We start from the raw sequence: 17,202 nt of genomic DNA, 5'->3' as shown, positions 1-17,202 counted from the left end.
AGATGCCAAGAATGACCTGCAAAAGCCTCCCTTAAACAATGTATCCTTGGTAACCTGAAATTGTGGCATAGCAAAATAAAAGGTTTCCCTTTCAACTTTTATTTAGCAACACAAAACACATTAGAGCAGTGGTTCCCAACCTTTTGGGGGCCATGCCCCACCTAAGCATCTCTTAAATCCTGGTGCCCCCCGCCAATGACATATAATTCTTATTATTCAAAAAGTGAACTCCTATTCATGTGGAGGAAGCCTAAAAGGCCATTCACTGTTAATATCTCATTCTCGAATTGGCCCCCTTGAAAATCAAATTACCCCCCTGTGGAGCACGTGCCCCACGTTGGGAACCACGGCAATAGAGGAAACAACAGGCTCAGGCAAATGGACGAAGCACAGGTGGTAGGCACCTGCCTATAATATTTAGCATTTATTGCTCTGAAAAGTAACAAAGAGAATACTGTTATTTAAAAGGCAATAGCAGTTTGGGGCATTGGTTAAAATCACTAGCAAAGTAAATAAAAATTACATATTAGTCCTATTTATGTGTTTTTCTTCCCTTTCTATTGAAAAAAAAGGTGTTTAGGAAAAAGAGACTTTCTGTTTTTCCTTGAATCTACAACAGGAAAGGCGGAAGATCTTCTTTTGCTCAGCGCGTCTATACTTCCTTTCCTTAACTGTGCTGGTTGACCGCTTTACAGACTTCTATTCACAGAAGAAATCGATGGCCTGAGAAAGAGAACATGTTGTTGTTGCTTGGGTTCACTAATATAGTTTTTAAACACAGTAAGCAATTAGAGCCAATTCTGAACAAAGTGAGTTGTGGAGAATCAGTTGCTTTGAAAGTATGATGTGTTGGATCCAGACAGCCATGCTCCTTCTTGAGGCCCAACTGAACTCAAGAGTTCTTAAGTTACCCATGTCTTCAGCGGCTCTGCTCCAAGCATGACTGAATAGATTCAATCCAGAGTGGATCTACACAGATATAAATAAACACTGTGAAAATGCATTTTAAAATTTGCCCATTAGCCCCATCTAGTGTCATATTTAGTGCCACACATCTAGAGTCACACTTGAAATGCACTTAAAATGTTCTATTTGCAGCCAGGGCCGTCTGGCACCGTGGCGCAAAGATCCCTCCGACACCCCCCTCCCTTTCCCAGAATTTAGAACTCGGGGCCCAACTTACGGACTACCTCATAGCCCCGGGAGCCGCTGCCCACAGAAGACGCCGCCAATGTGGTGGCCGCGGCGTGGCTGGCCAGACTTCTGGAACCCCACACTCGCTTGTGAGGCTCTGGGGCGCCTCCTCCTCCGCTGCTGCCTGACAACGACAGCCCACTGCTGGTGCTCTCACTGTTGCCCAGTGGCCCAAGGAGCAGGAGACGGTTGCCACGCCGCTGCCTGTGCCCCGGGGAGTGGTGGTGATAGGGCGGCGGGCACCGGTGATGCAGAGGAGGCCCCTCAGGAGCCGCTCCTGTCACCGCCGCTCCCTCAGTGGCTCGGCGGGCGGCGGCTGAGGGGATTCCCGTGGCCAAGGGAGAGGAGGAGGAGCCATAGGGCTTAGTGGCTCGTTGCGCCCCGCCAACCATCTGACGGTGTGCAGGGAAAGGGGAGGCCACCGGCAAAGCCGCGCAGCTCCCCTACTCACTGGGGCGCCCCTGAGAGGCCGGCGCCCTGGCGCAACAGGCCACTAAGCCCTATGGGAAAGACGCCTCTGTTTGCAGCTGTATGGCTGACTCCCCGGTTTCTTCTAGGACCACCTCTGACTTGGCTTTTTGAAAAGCAAATGTCCCATGTTTCATGCAAAGTTGCATACAAGAGTAATGCTGCATTTCAGGAAATACTAAGACCCAGTCTCGCTTCTGTATTTGGTTAGCACAAGCTGCAGTAGCTGCAGGGATGGAAGCTGATTTGACAGCTTTTAGGATTTTAGGAGAGCGCAAAATATGGTCTGAAGCTCAACATCAAAAAAACCAAGATCATGGCCACTGGTCCCATCACCTCCTGGCAAATAGAAGGGGAAGAAATGGAGGCAGTGAGAGATTTTACTTTCTTGGGCTCCTTGATCACTGCAGATGGTGACAGCAGTCACGAAATTAAAAGACGCCTGCTTCTTGGAAGAAAAGCAATGACAAACCTAGACAGCATCTTAAAAAGCAGAGACATCACCTTGCCGACAAAGGTCCGTATAGTTAAAGCTATGGTTTTCCCAGTAGTGATGTATGGAAGTGAGAGCTGGACCATAAAGAAGGCTGATCGCCGAAGAATTGATGCTTTTGAATTATGGTGCTGGAGGAGACTCTTGAGAGTCCCATGGACTGCAAGAAGATCAAACCTATCCATTCTTAAGGAAATCAGCCCTGAGTGCTCCCTGGAAGGACAGATCGTGAAGCTGAGGCTCCAATACTTTGGCCACCTCATGAGAAGAGAAGAATCCTTGGAAAAGACCCTGATGTTGGGAAAGATTGAGGGCACTAGGAGAAGGGGACGACAGAGGACAAGATGGTTGGATAGTGTTCTTGAAGCTACGAACATGAGTTTGACCAAACTGCGGGAGGCAGTGCAAGACAGGAGTGCCTGGCGTGCTATGGTCCATGGGGTCACGAAGAGTCGGACACGACTAAACGACTAAACAACAACAACAACAAGGATTTTGTTGCATTTCCTGCATCTTCGCCCCAGAAAAAGCCTCTGATGCTGGTATTCTCCATAACAGGAGCTGGGTTCCTCCTTAAAACCTGAAGACAAGGTAGATGGGTAGCATCTCCATCTTCACCCTCCCCAATGAGAAGGCCTCTAGAATAGTGTCTGCGTAGAGCTCACATGGCTGGTTTGCCACCTCAGTGAGAACTAAGCCAAAGTTACATTTAGGAAAGAAACTTGTAGTGCTTTCAGAACTCAAACAAGGAGAAAAACAAACACGCCAAGTCAATGTCCCTCTGTGAAGGAAACCAATAACTCAGAAAGGGAGACTGTAGCACACAGCGCAGTCAGGAAAAAGCAACTGGAAGCAGTCTTGCCAAACAGGCACAGAGCATACCTTGTGCCCAGAGGAGTGTTGTTCTCAGCATACACAAGGCCAGAACCAAGTCAATAAGAAACATCCTGCAGAGGCTCATTCAATAATTTAAAGGATGCAAGATTTTCACTCAGTTACCTTAGCACAGGCATGGCCGAACTTGGCTCTCCAGATGTTTTGGGACTACAATTCCCATAATCCCTGACCACTGGTCCTGTTAGCTAGAGATGATGGGAGTTGTAGTCCCAAAACACCTGGAGGGCCAAGTTTGGCCATGCCTGCCTTAGCAGAAGGTATGAGGTCACCAATTATGGGATCACCAATATTCAGCCACTGCTGAAGCTTGGGCCACAAACCATCAAAGCATTTGTGTGGCAACATTGGCATAGCTTGCTCATTTCTTACCTTCGTGGAAACTGTCTCGTTTGCTTCCTGATAGATGTGCTGCTCTGTGACTAAATTCCTGGGGAAATATCCAACAGTGCCCATCTGGTCCTCGTAGTGCTCTGCATAAACCTTACGGGTTAGATCAAACAAGCCTGGAGTTAAACGCAGTCATTCTTCAGAGTAAATGAATTTGCTGCTCTGTTGGAAGCCTGGGCTACCCCAGTCACCCTGTACACTCTTTGAGATTATTTTGGTCAGCATAAGGTGCTAACAAAATAGATTTGCTGTTGTTGTTTTTGTTGTTGTTGTTTACCAAAAGGCACATATAAACAATTTCATTTCCAAGAATGAGACCAAGAAAAATGTGAGTGCGTAAAGATTTTAATTCCTCTTCTGTAGACTTGACTAATCATATTCTTAAAATCCTTATTTCCTTAAACTGGGATTTCTTGAAAAGGTTTGCCCTGGACAATACCCAACTCCATTTCAAGGGGTTTCTGGGCAAGAGGTTCTCTGGGGGGTCCCAGGAGCCTGGTGGCTTAACTGGTGCTGAGGCAGTTTGAAGTAGTGCTACGAAGCTGGGTCTAGCCATGAGTTAAATTCCCCACAATGCTCCAGAATGACAATACATCAAGACAGTGCTATTTTTCTGGGAGGAAAAGAGATGCCAGAACTCACCAAGAACACCTCCCTTGATCTCTTATAATGGCAATGGCACCCACCCTGAGAGGTGCCAGAATTCAGTTCCAGAGAGTTCAGGCTAAAAAAAAAAAAAGCCCAGCAGCAGAGGCCATTTTTTGGGACTCATCAAACTGGTATCACTTTCAATGCCAAACCAGTTTTTTTAAGGGAGGCTCAGCTGTCATGGTAATGTGCACTGACACTACCCCCTCTTGCTCAGCCCCCTGCCCACATTGTCTCTTGCCTCATTCCAAAGGCTTTCCTTGATCCTCAGGTGGAGTGTGTGTGTTTTCTAGGGAGACTGTAGTGAGGAGGGGAGGGAGGAGGGGAAACTTTGCAGGAACAGTGTTTGGCAGTGCTGCTGGGGGGGGCAGTTTTCAAGCATTCAGGTATTAGCCAGGCCTGGACTTTGTCTTCAGCAAAGTCTCTCCCCCCCCCCCCCCAATGCCTTCAAGCTATTCTCTGGGTCTGTGCTACGTATGTTAGACCGGCTTTTGCACAAAGCCACTAGGTTCTAGTGAAACACTGGCATATTTCCAGTATTTATTGAAATGTCCAGGGCAGGGACATTCCCCAAAGTGCCATCTTGCGAGAGTGAAAGTGTCTTTCCTCTCATGCCAGGCAGCTGTGAATCCAGTCCCCCTTTGTATGCTTCCTTTGAATTCCAAAATGAAAGAAAGGTGAGGCATACATGTAACATATAAATGGATTTTTAAAGTTTTCATAAGGTAAGTATTTCTTCGGTCCACTTTAGAGACCTTCCCCACCCCTTCTTATTTTTACTTTGGCACGAATCTCATTCTCTCTCTCTCTCTCTCTCTCTCTCTCTCTCTCTCTCTCTCTCTCTCTCTCTTTTAAGAAGGCTGAGTGTTTTTTAACCTCCCTGCTTCCCCCATGAAGTGCTGAGCAAGGGAAGGGAACAGATGCTTTTGGACATACAGGTGAGCTTGTGAGAATATCGCCTTGCCCTGTCCAATGAGAGGTGGGGCAGGGGTTTCTCTAAAAACTGTGGATACTGGGGAGTAAATAGCCTTGCAGACATAGGATGTGATTTAACATAGGGAAGGTCCTTACACTCCCAGCCCAGAATTCTCCAGCTCCTCTTTCTTGCACTAGCTTTGAGTAAATGTAGATCAGTTGCCCCTTTTTGACGTTAATGAATCGGCAGTCTGGCGCGTTGTAATCGTCTTCCGCCCTTGCCAGGGAGATGGCATCTGGGGGTGGGGAAAAACACCAGTCAGGTTTTATAAAGAATTGAAGGGCTGGGTGGTAAGAAGAGGAAATCCTCGTTAAGTTTGCAAAGGCAATCATAGAAGCATCCCTTTCCACATTCACAGTTCTTCTTCTGGGAAGTCTTCAAAAGCTATCAACATTTTGTTTTGTTTTGACATTTATATACCACTCTTTTTCACCAGGGAGCTTGAGGTGGTGAACATTTTTGCCCGTCACCATTTTATCCTCACAGCAACCCTACAGAGCAGGTAAGGCTATGCCAGCCCAAGATCACCCAATGAACATGGGGGCCCAATGGGAATTTGAACTCTGGTCTTCAAATCCCAGTCCTACCCTCTAACCACCACACCATGCCAGCTCCAATATATATTTATGAAAAATATATCCATAAATTTAAAGTTATGCCCGGGATATGGCAAACCACAGAGGCCTGAGAGATTCATTCATGCAAGAGTTCACATTTTCAGCACACAGTTTCACAAATGGGTGACTTACATAAGCACTCCTGATCGGCACACAACTTCTTGCTTGCCAGCTTGTCCATAAAAATTCCCTTCGCAATCATCGGGAAGGTGAATCCAAGACACAGCAGAAACATCAGCATGCCAACAGTGTGGGGCATTTTCTTCTCTCCCAGGCACCTCGCTCTCCCTGCCTTACATAAAAGGAACAGGTTAAGGAACAGCTCTCTATTATATATGTATAAAAACACATTAGGATGCAATTTTGGAGGGTGGGGAAGAGAACCTCTCTGACCAATAGGGAGTTGCGAGGGCAACATTCCATCACTTTTAAAGAGCTGGGGGAACTTCAGAGGGAGCCCTTTGGCTTTATTTGCCAGGCGTTTTTAAACGCCTGTCTCCTGCTGCAGTTAAGTCATGCTCAACATCACATTCAGCAGATTTTGTGCAGGGATGAAAAACAACAGATCCCCATTAATTATACAGGTTTCCAATCTTACGGGTTGGTTGAAAGTGCAGCTGAAACACAAAGAATCCTATGTTGGCCATGGGCTGGGGAGGAAGTGCCAGAGGAACTTTGCCAACGAAAACCGGACCAATCCCAGTGCAAAGAGACGAGCCATCTTCCCCCACCAGGAGCTTACGAGCCACAGTGGCAGTAATGCAGCTCATAGGAGTGGGATGCAATTTCAGTCATCAAATTGTGGGTTTAGATGTACGTGCTTGCTTTTGATTCCCCCTTCCACGAGCCAGTTGCTATCTCAAACTGTTATATTAGCAATGTATGGCCTCACAAAGCACCTCAAGAATACAGATGACGGAGCTACTATATGATACGTGAATGTCAAACGCAAGGCCATCACAAATTATTACATCCTATTGTGGCTGGTTTCATGACCCTCCAGAACAGCATTGGAAGGGAGCACATAAGGGCTGAAAGGAGAATAAGTGGAAATTTATTCCCCTTCTCCTGACAAGCAAGAGCCACCTCCACTTAGAAACTGAGACATTCAGTGGTGTATGAATTATGAAAACAAACAAAATAAATCAAAATCCTTTCCAGAAAGTCTCGTACTTCACTTTTTAGCCAAGATTGGCCTCCAAATCAGTTCGTAATGAATCTGCAAAAAGGTGTCATATGTTGAATGGTCCCGGAAGACCCTTCCTGTTGTGTTGCATCAAGCCTCCTCTCCAGTCGCCTTTCAACAGTATCTGAAAGCGTATTTTCTTTCTATAGGCTTTTAATGTTTAAATCTGCTGTTGCCTCTGGCTTGGCCTTAACTGCATCACGTCATGAATTGCTGCCTTCGATTTGTTTGGTTCAAGTGTGTTTTGTTTCCGTTTTGTGTTGTCATCTGCTCAGATTACAAATGTAGAAGAGTGGGATACAGATATGTGATTATTATTTCTTTATGAGTTTATGGCACTCTTCTGGTCCTTGGCAGGAAATGATATAGTACGAAGGGCTTCCTGGGGGCATCTGGAGTCGCAGGTGGACTCAGCTAAGAAGTAGGTGGCAGAATAGAAAAGCAGCCTTTCCCAGAATTTAGGGGAACGCTTGATGACCAACACCCATTCTACACAAGTTATTTAACTACTGTATATTCAAGGCTAAGAACCAGATGTGCTTAGTATAAGCCTAGCGTTTCCACTGACCCCAACCACCCAGGGTCACTCTAAATTAAAAGCTGGGTATCCAAGAACACATCAAGCACAGAAGAATACAAGCACAATGCTTCGGAGCATCAATGGTGCTGAATTCAGATGGAATCAATATTTCAGTGACCATATTATTGAGTAGGGAGTTTAGCATTCAAACCCATTTGACACCCCCTGCTATGTAGACTTCTTATATTACATTCTGCAGATGGGTTCATTTAGAATGAAACTGCCATGCTCACATTCAGCTCAGCCATGTGGCTTGTTCAGATTCTGGGAAAACTTCTGGATAGCAGCTCCCTATTACTGCAGGGGCTTAGTGCAAAACAGTGTTCTTCTGGATACCAACTGCATATTTCAGGTGGACACTGTATACATATGGACACCTGTAAATAAATGACCTGGGAGATACCCCCCTCAATAGCGATGCTAAGACTACTGAAGTCAGTGACTACTGATGAATGTACCATATTTGCTTATTTACATCTTTATGGTAAAATACCGGTCCAATTTTGGATGCAGTCATACCTTGGTTGTTGAACGCCCTGGAACTCGGACGTTTTGGCTCCCAAACGCCACAAACCTGGAAGTGATTGTTCTAGTTTGTGAATATTCTTTTGGAAACCGAACGTCAGACGGGGCTTCCGTGGCTTCTGATTGGCTACAGGAGCCAAGCTGAGATTTGGTTTTTGAACGTTTTGGAAGTTGAACGGACTTCTGGAACGGATTCCATTCGATTTCCCAGGTACAACTGTATTTATCCAATACATCTTTCCATATAATCTATACTGCATTGTCTACTCTAGACGGATCCAATCCCTGACAGTATCAGTATTATTTTCACAAGCATCTCTTTCAAAATATAGAACAGACTCTCAGTTCTCTGTATCTTCACCATGACATCTGGAGTTGTATCTAAGGAAGATATCCCATTTGCACAAGAGCACCCCCTCACTCTCCTCCCTTGTGCCCCTCCTCCCAAATCTGTTTTTAGGGTTCCCCCAGCCCTCCAGAGCAGGTTTTGGGGTAGTGAAAGAACTTCTCATGGAATGAGCATGTATTTCCAAGTACACCCAGTCCCTAGTAAGTTGGCAAAAACTATTGCTTTTGATGAAACACAAGTACACCTTAGATTACTGTTTCAAGAGAGAAGATGCACCTTTATTTCTGAACAGGCAACTTTACTGTGAAGAACCCCACCCCCACCCCAGTCACGGTATACAAAATTGACTTATGTACAACAACCAAATTTTACAGCTTTCAGCTGGCATTCCTTGAATGTGTTTAGAATTCTTACATACTTGTATTGACTAACTCCCAACAATGCCATACCAGATGTTTTCCTTAAATTCAAGGAACCACAATTCAATCAATCCAAATTACCCCACAGCATGTAGGGGGAAAGAAAAACCAAACTAAGCAAGTCCTTCAGGGATCCTAGTTTCCTTCCATCACTTCTTGGCATAAGTGATTTTCATTGCATGCGAAGGGGTAATTTTAAATCCTTGGAGGGCATCCCGAGCAGCTCCCGCCTGCCCATCATTTTCAAACTCCACAAATGCGATGTCGTGTCTGCCGGGCACCAGGCGCACTTCTTTGAAACCAGGGAACCTTGAGAGAGAAATATTTAAACAAGATGACATGCTTTAATCTTGCAGGTTACAGGGCTGTTCTTATTCTCCAACCAAAAACAAAGTTTATAAAATTGAAATTCATAGTTGAAAATAAAGCTGAAAGCCATAGGCTGAACTTGCCAAGTAAAACATACCAAAGATGCCAGGAACATATTTGTAACACAATGAAAAACAGAGCAGCTGAAATGCAGGAATTACAGACTTCAGACAATTTTTTTCATTTTATGAAGCCCACTTCGTGCCAAACTATTTTTCAGTTAATTTCCATTCAACAGATACGATTCCCAGAATGGATTTGTTCTTCTGTTTCCAAACCTTCTCTTACAGAGATAATTCAACACAATCTCTATCCAGCCTTGACAAAGCATAAATTACTAGAATGACTTAGAAGTCACATGATGTACACTTACCCAAGTATACAATGTATGGGTATTCATGTTTTACCAAATATTTCTATACCTTAAATGCAACGTATTTCAGATTAAACTGTAAAAATAGCAGTGTGCTTGGCTACTGTTTCTAGAACTCATGTTGAGACAGACTATAAACACAGATAGTAAAGGTAAAGGGACACCTGACCATTAGGTCCAGTTGCGGACGACTCTGGGGTTCCGTCGCTCATCTCGCTTTATTGGCCAAGGGAGCCGGCATACAGCTTCCAGGTCATGTGGCCAGCATGACTAAGCCGCTTCTGGCAAAACCAGAGCAGCACACGGAAACGCCGTTTACCTTCCCACCGGAGCAGTACCTATTAATCTACTTGCACTTTGACATGCTTTCGAACTGCTAAGTGGGCAGGAGCAGGGACCGAGCAATGGGAGCTCACCCTGTCATGGGGATTCGAACCGCTGACCTTCTGATCGGCAAGCCCTAGACTCTGTGGTTTAACCCACAGTGCCACCCGCGTCCCCCACATAAACACAGATATCCTGCACTTAATCTGGGACAGGTTAAAATCCATGTTTCCTTGTCCCTCAAACACAGCTCATTGCCAGCTTCCCAGTTTTATTTACAGAAATCCCTCGGCTGTTTTGGCTCTCTTCCTTATAAGTGTAAATTTAAATCAGCAGCTAATCCAAGAGGCAGCATGAAATGTTTGGGAAGAAGAAAGTTTTGTGAACACTCACTTCTTTGTTATTTGGAATGTCTTTTCCAAAAACCTGAATTCATTCAGGTTGAACATAACTAAAGTGGCCAATTCTTAAGTCACATCTCACAATAACAATGAGTTTTTGTTCTATGAGTGCATATAAGTGGCAGCTTGGAAGAAGGAGGTGTTTTTCTAAAGATTCTTGGATCTCCATAGCCCTCTGTAGCCTGCACTGAAGGCTCCATTATCTCAGCCCATCCAAACTGTAAAAACATAGTTGCATAGAACCAGACATCATTAATTGAGTTCAAATGGTGGAATCTATTGCAAATGACAAAAGGTTAGGAGACCACGTATCTCACCACTGGGTTCTTGAGAGTTTCAACAGAAGATGAAACGCTTAACAGCCCAATCCTGTGCAGTTTACTACAAAAATTTCCACCAATTTTGTTGAGAGATAGTCTCAAATGCAGGTGTACAGGATTGTAGAACTATATATACATATATCTAGATGAACTTACTGATTGAACAGCATTGACAACATCATTTCATTGGTCTCTTCTGGCAAGTTGTTGAGGAAAAGTATATAGTTCGGTGGATTATCAGGCACCTGTAATGGAAGCAGCAAATAATGTGTGGTGGTACGCCAAAACCACATTTGCTTTAATATTTATAAATGTTAAAAAACCAGCTATTTTGGCATAACTCATTGCAGTTAACCCAAGAAGCTGCCAATTCTTCATTTGACATAAGAGGAGAATTGGGGTGGACGTAAACAGCTTCAAGTTGTTTGTTTGTTTCTGCACTTCACATGTTTTTAGGTTAGCTAAGGAGTCTAATACAATCAGGCGGCTATTCTAAGCATTCTCAGTTAAGAATACATCTAGATAGTATACTCCACAACATCTCCCCTGCAAAACGTCCAGGTAGTTGGCCCTTCAGGCATTCAACAGCTGTCAGCCCAGTAGTACCTTTAAAAACAAAACCCTCACATACCAAGTACTCAATTTGTGGTGTGCTATCATCACTGTTATCATAATAAGAATTTGGCGCAATTAGAATGATAGGATTAAATTACAGATTTTGGACACTTCGTTTTTTTTATAAAACAATAAATGGAGGTACAGTTATATATTTACAGTCCCTCTAAGCAAATACTAGCGGATAACACTTATCGATTGCTAATGAATCATTTACAGAAGTTGGTCATATATGAATAAAACATGTTGCTTCCAAAATGCATGTTATCGGTATACAAAATATGTAGCTCTAAAAAGACCAACGTGGTGATCTGAAATTGGTGTACTTCTAATGCAAAGGATGCTAAGGATTACCTGTTGATTCTGCGAGTTTGCTTGGGAATTTGCTGGATTCTGGTTTGCTCCCTATTGAGAAATAAAAAGTTTTTTTGTTTTTAGATTATGCTTCGAGACCTGAAGTTAGTATTAAAAACACACGTATATTATGATTTACCCTACAGTTGCTAGAGGCTCATTTTTTAAGTAGAAAAAATGACTTACATGGGCTTATGTTTTTTAAGAGTTATCAGCCATTCATTCTTAAATTATTCTAATTCTTCATGAATTACCACTTGTGGTTTTGCCAATAGTTGCTAGTAGCAATCACACACAGAGCTGCCTCCTAATTCACCAGCACATACAAGAGACTTTGCCCTCCTATTCCCTCCCAACAACTCCACAGTCTTGTTTTATGGAGAAGAAGATGGGACAGGATAGCTGGAAGAAAATATAAAATGCTCAAAGACAAACACATCCAAACAGCTCTGCAAAGTAAGCAAAAGTCCTGGATTCCTCAAATAATTTTCTTCTCACAATAACAGTGCCCATTATACCCAAGCAGAACAAATCTGGGAGATTTTTTCCTCTACATGTGGCAGCATTATCACCTGGTAGGTAAAATATTCTTAGCTCAAAGGGGATCAGTAATTTTGCTAGGGAAAAGTACTTTTTTTGTTAATTGCTAACTGCATAAAGCTAGTTAAAAAAAAAGAATCTGACTGTAAGGCTCAATTTCACAATCATATTTCTGTTTCCTCAGAAGTGAGTCCAGCTGAGTTCAAAGGGTCTTACTCTCAGGTTAAGCAACTGTTGGTTTTTAAGTGTATTGTTTTGAAATTTAGGCGTAATTCAGTTTACATAATGCATAGTTCTATTCTACATATCTCCCAACACAAGTACCCTACCATTTGTTAATGTTATTGGCCAGGGCTGTCCAATAGTTCGATCGCGATCTACCTGTCGATCACACGTGATCTCAAAAACTCTTGATTTCTCTCCCTAAAAAAACCCCTCAACAACTGTGGTTTATTTAGAGTGGGAGTGGATCGCAGTCTCTTGGAAGTTGGACACCCCTGTTATAGGCAAATGTTAAAGAAAGAGGCTTATTCTTTGACCGACGGCAATGAGATCTGAGACAAACTCACTTACCTGATTTGGCTTCTTGTTTGCAGCATTAGCAGACTGTTCCAAGGATTTGATCTTCTTCTTTTCTTTTCTCTTCTCTTTATCAGCAAACGTACCACGCATTTTAGAAATGACATCAGAATCTGTTTTTGCGTACTGGATGCGCTGTTGAAATTAGAATGTTGCATCAAGCATCAATGCTGTAAATTTGAGCCTGATATTTTGGAACAGACAATGAATAAAGGGGAGTGGACTGAAGGTCACAGAGCATCCAGCTAATGAACTGTTTGAAAACCTAAGGCAGTGTTATGTATTGGCACCTGGAGTCCAACCCAGAGCCATCGGGCCTGAGTTACATACACTGCTGCAAGCCTGTTGGGCGCACTGCCAGAGATGGCAGCACCATGTCACTGCATGCCACTCTAGCCAGAAACAATGTGCATCTCCAAACAAAACATTGCATATTGTCCAGGGTAGGGAAGAACAGCCACAAAATACTTGGTTTTCACAATGCATTTGTATCAATGTGGAATCCATAAAGACTTTAAAAATACATACTAAAAATAGGATTTTCTTACAGAAGATTCAGGTCTTTAGCCATGTTTTTAGAATCTTACTGATCAATTATTTTACTCCCTAGTAAGTGCTTTTAGGATTGTAGCATTGATCTGCACTGGAAAGACAATAGGTTTCTCTCAAGAGAAAGCTTAAATTTATCTGTCTATAGTTGGTATGGTGAGTTTCCAATGAAGGGCCTTGTTATGGTCTGACAGGATATAATTTCCACATAGAGGGCAGGATTCAACTACTGAGTCCCACCAGAAGCCCTGAACAAGGATGTCCAATTGTGCAATGCAGCTTCCCTTATCTCCACCCCCTTAAATAGGTTCAAGGGGAGTGGGGTCAGGAGACCCCCTGGAACAGTGCAGTAGAGGGGAACATCCCATTTGACAATCCAAATCACTTGCCCTGAGAGAATGATCAGCATAGTGGGGTGCTGAATTTAGTGTTTAAAGAGCCTAGTGTACAGACCAAAAGCTTTAAATATACTACCTATTGCTCTACACAGAGAAACCACAAGATCCCCACCACATTGTTCTCTTATCATGCTTTGAAGTAAAATATAAAGCTCACCATTGGTTTACCATAAAATGGAAAGCCTTGCAACTGTCTCAGGGCATTGGTGGAGGAGCCAAGTTCTTTAAATATAACAAAGGCCTGTCCTCTCATCTTCATCGTCTTTAGAGCCACAATGTCCACTACATGGCCAAACTGAGAAAACAGTGCATACAGAGATCTTTTCAGTTCTGTTAAGGGAAGGAAGAAAAGGAGAATTATGCTTGTACTGTATCTATCTGCTTCTAAGACACCACAGCATCTTCCAGGTCAGCACACCAAGAGACAGCACATGACTTGGGCAGTGAAGCCAGCCAAGTTTCTCACTAAAAAATCAGAAAAGTCTGACAATGCAACATGCCAGACATATTATACTTTCAATCATCACCTCTCTTACTCATTGTTTGCTGAAATGTTAAGTGGTCCCAGCCAATTTCCCTCGTGGGAAATTTTTGTACCATCACTAGGTATTTCAAGACATCAATAACAATTTACCACTCTGGAGAAAATGACTAACAAATCATTTATATTTGAATGCTCTTCCCCCTCTCTGTGTATTATTAACATTCTTCAGATAAGGTGAGTTACAAAAATTTACCAAAGACCAATCGTCTCTCATGGTTGAGGAGAGGGCATGAAGCAGCATACTTCTACATAAACTTTCTGTTTCTTGACCAAACGCTCAGAATAAGGAGTAATTTATTTTCATACCTTCCTTTTTAATTTTGTCATTAACATTATTGATATACAGTGTGTGGTTTGGTCGGATATCCATCATTTAATTTCTGTCAGGCTGACCTAAAAAAACACACAAAAGAATTTATTTAGCATGTGCACATGCCCAACTTCTATTTTAAAAAGCCCTGAAAGCAGCTTACATTGAGTTATCTGATTTTATCCTTGCAATCACAATGTGAGACAGGTGTAGCTGAGATATAGTGGCTGGCCCAAGCCTACCCAGAAAGCTTTGTGGCTGAGCAGCAATTGAAAGCCAGGTCTCCCCAGTCCAAGTCCCAGTGCTTAAACCACTAAATGGGCTCTGTACAACAAAATACAGGTTGTTTAAAGTGAATTAACGCACAACACCAACCATTTCTACGGTACTCATAATAACACTATCCTAGCTTACAAGGTTGCCGAAAGCACCACAGATTGTATCGTACTAATTTACATTACTTCTGCTAGACAAATTGAGTGTCATTTGGTGGAAATGCAGGATGCAATGTTAACAAAACAAAGATGCATTAACTGGCTGGAGCTGCTCCTCATAAGTCTGTACGTATTGGCAGTGTGTGCGCTCATACCAGTTTTTAGTGCACCAAAAAACCAGCAAGGGGGTAAGAGAGAAAACTGGCCTGTGGGACTTTTCACCTTTTCTGAGCCCAGCCCCCCCCCCCGATGCTACTACTTTAAGAAGCTATAGGGCAGAAGGGGCAGGATTTGGCCATACTAGATAGGCTTGGCGAGAAGGGTATGTACTTGTGTATGTGTTCCTGTAAGATCTCACTAAGTCACCCTACTTTCCTCTCTTCTCCCCCCTCCCAAAAACAAAACTGAGCCCAATCCCTCCCGGCCTAGCTCCCTCTGTACCAACCCCCCCCCCAAAAAAAAACCCAGAAAGGGGGTAAGAGAAAAAACTGGGTTGCTGCACTTTTTACCTTTTGCGAGCCCCACCCCCAACCGAAATGCTACTGCTTTCGGGTGTTATTGGGTCGTTTTTATTTTGATCTTTGCTGTGAACCATCCTGAGACCTCCGGGTACAGGGGAGTATATAAATTCAATAAATAATAGTAATAATAATGCTGCTTTAAGAAGCTACAGGGGCAGGATTTGGCTACACCGACTAGGCTCGACGAGAAGGGTATGTACATGTGTGTGCGTGTGTGTGTGAATACCCTGTAAGATTTCACTAAGTCGCTCTATTTTCCTCTCTTCCACCACCACCACCACCCCAAAACCCGCTGAAGCGAGACTCACAAAGGCCCCCCTCCCCCTTGGAGCTGGATAATATTACAAAGAGGAGCCAGGTAGATGGAGGGGCGTGGGGAGAGCATGCATGTGGGTGGATACCAGTAGGGGACACCCCACTGCCACCCCCTTTTCTGCTTCTCGCACGAAACCTAAGCAGAGGCCGGGGCGGCCACCTGTGGCCTAGCCGAGATTCCTGCATTGCAGCGGGTTGGACTAGATGGCCCTCGGGGTCCCTTCTATGAGGAGGTTAAAGAGCCCATGGGGGCCGCCGCTAACCACCCACTGAAAACGTAGGGAGCCCAATGAGGGGGCTGCGGGGCGACTCCCCCACCCCAACCCTCTTTCGCTCTGCCTGTACCGTCTCGATGCCTCAAACCGCCTCCTCCAGCGCGCCACCACCCGACATGCCTCCTTCCTTCCCTTCCGTTTCCTGCCAGCGGGGTGTATGTGTGTGTGGAGGTGCACTTCCGCTCTTCCCTCCCGGCCCTCGGTGAGGCTTTTCCTTATAGCGGACAACCGCCACTGAGGGGGAACGTTTTTCCAGAGAGGTGAGCGGAGATGGGGGGCAAGAAAACCTGTAGCACATGCAGCTTGAACTTCCGGTTGGAAAAACCCAACAAACGGAAATTCGCCATTGGCCATACGGGCTCCGTTGTAGGGCCGCTCTGCGCCTCCTCGTGTCTATGGCGAAGTATTGGGAAGTTCCATCCTAGACCGCGAAGCGCTGAGACGCTCTAGCCATCCCCCTTTATCGTCTCTATAGAATTTGCCTGATCCGCTCGAGACCGCTCAATCAATCCCAGGACAGCCTATTCGCGACGAGTTCTTCGGCCATCGATTGGTTCATTTCTGCTTTGCGAGCGCAGCTGATACAACGAAACGGACACGTGTGGTTTACGGGGGTGTTCTTTACTGCTGCAACGTAGCCCTACGTCTAGGGGTTTTTTTGTAAGAAAGGTGCCTCTGAGCACGTGCAGAGAGTCCTCTGAACTGCTACCAGCAGCCATGCAGATTTAAAGAAGCAAAGCACTTCCTTTTAGAAATAATTCCTTGCATGAGGAAGAGAAAATGATATATCGATGGTACCAACCTAACACCGGCTAAATTGGCAAAAAGTTAGTTTTTATAAAATATGCTGGGATTTATGATATGAAAAATGAACCATGGATAGAGAAGATGGGAATTCATTGATATTTTATTGATGTCTAAATGAGACTGTATTTTAAATTGTAAAACAGAAAATGTAATAAAAATTATATACATTAGGGCAAAAAGGGGAAAGGCAGTTTGCAAAAATGTCTAAATCCAAATCAAATAAGTGTGGGAAATTTAAAGAGAAAAAATGTTCTTTTCTCATATGTGGTGATCTTGTAGCAGAGTTAAAGCTTACTGGGAAATTATATACAGTGGTACCTCGACTTACGAATGCCTCGACTTCCAAAGGTTTCGACTTCCAAAGTCCACTAACCCGGAAGTATTTTCGCCCTGCGTGCGTTCTGCGCATGTGCAAAATGGTTGCTTCGACTTACG

At 44.0% G+C, this 17,202-nt stretch overlaps 2 protein-coding genes across 2 annotated transcripts; both read right to left on the bottom strand.

Moving 5' to 3' along the window:
• Nucleotides 1-256: 256 nt before the first annotated feature.
• On the bottom strand, nt 257-6,982 carry OTOR (otoraplin). Its single transcript, XM_035110708.2, has 4 exons — nt 5,813-6,982; nt 5,159-5,298; nt 3,422-3,532; nt 257-723 (listed from the first exon to the last, which is right to left on the bottom strand). Exons 1-4 carry the CDS (start codon nt 6,096-6,098, stop codon nt 700-702), a joined length of 561 nt encoding a protein of 186 aa, XP_034966599.2. The 5' UTR covers nt 6,099-6,982; the 3' UTR covers nt 257-699.
• Nucleotides 6,983-8,452: 1,470 nt separating this feature from the next.
• Nucleotides 8,453-16,168, bottom strand: SNRPB2 (small nuclear ribonucleoprotein polypeptide B2). The gene is made up of 7 exons (XM_035110042.2): nt 16,031-16,168; nt 14,412-14,498; nt 13,719-13,891; nt 12,609-12,749; nt 11,496-11,546; nt 10,683-10,771; nt 8,453-9,048 (listed from the first exon to the last, which is right to left on the bottom strand). Exons 2-7 carry the CDS (start codon nt 14,476-14,478, stop codon nt 8,889-8,891), a joined length of 681 nt encoding a protein of 226 aa, XP_034965933.1. The 5' UTR covers nt 14,479-14,498; nt 16,031-16,168; the 3' UTR covers nt 8,453-8,888.
• Nucleotides 16,169-17,202: the final 1,034 nt, after the last annotated feature.

Source organism: Zootoca vivipara, chromosome 3, assembly GCF_963506605.1.
Source record: "Zootoca vivipara chromosome 3, rZooViv1.1, whole genome shotgun sequence".
NCBI classification, from domain to species: domain Eukaryota; kingdom Metazoa; phylum Chordata; class Lepidosauria; order Squamata; family Lacertidae; genus Zootoca; species Zootoca vivipara.
Note: the sequence above shows the minus strand (reverse complement) of the source record. Positions and strands in the feature narration are given on the sequence as shown.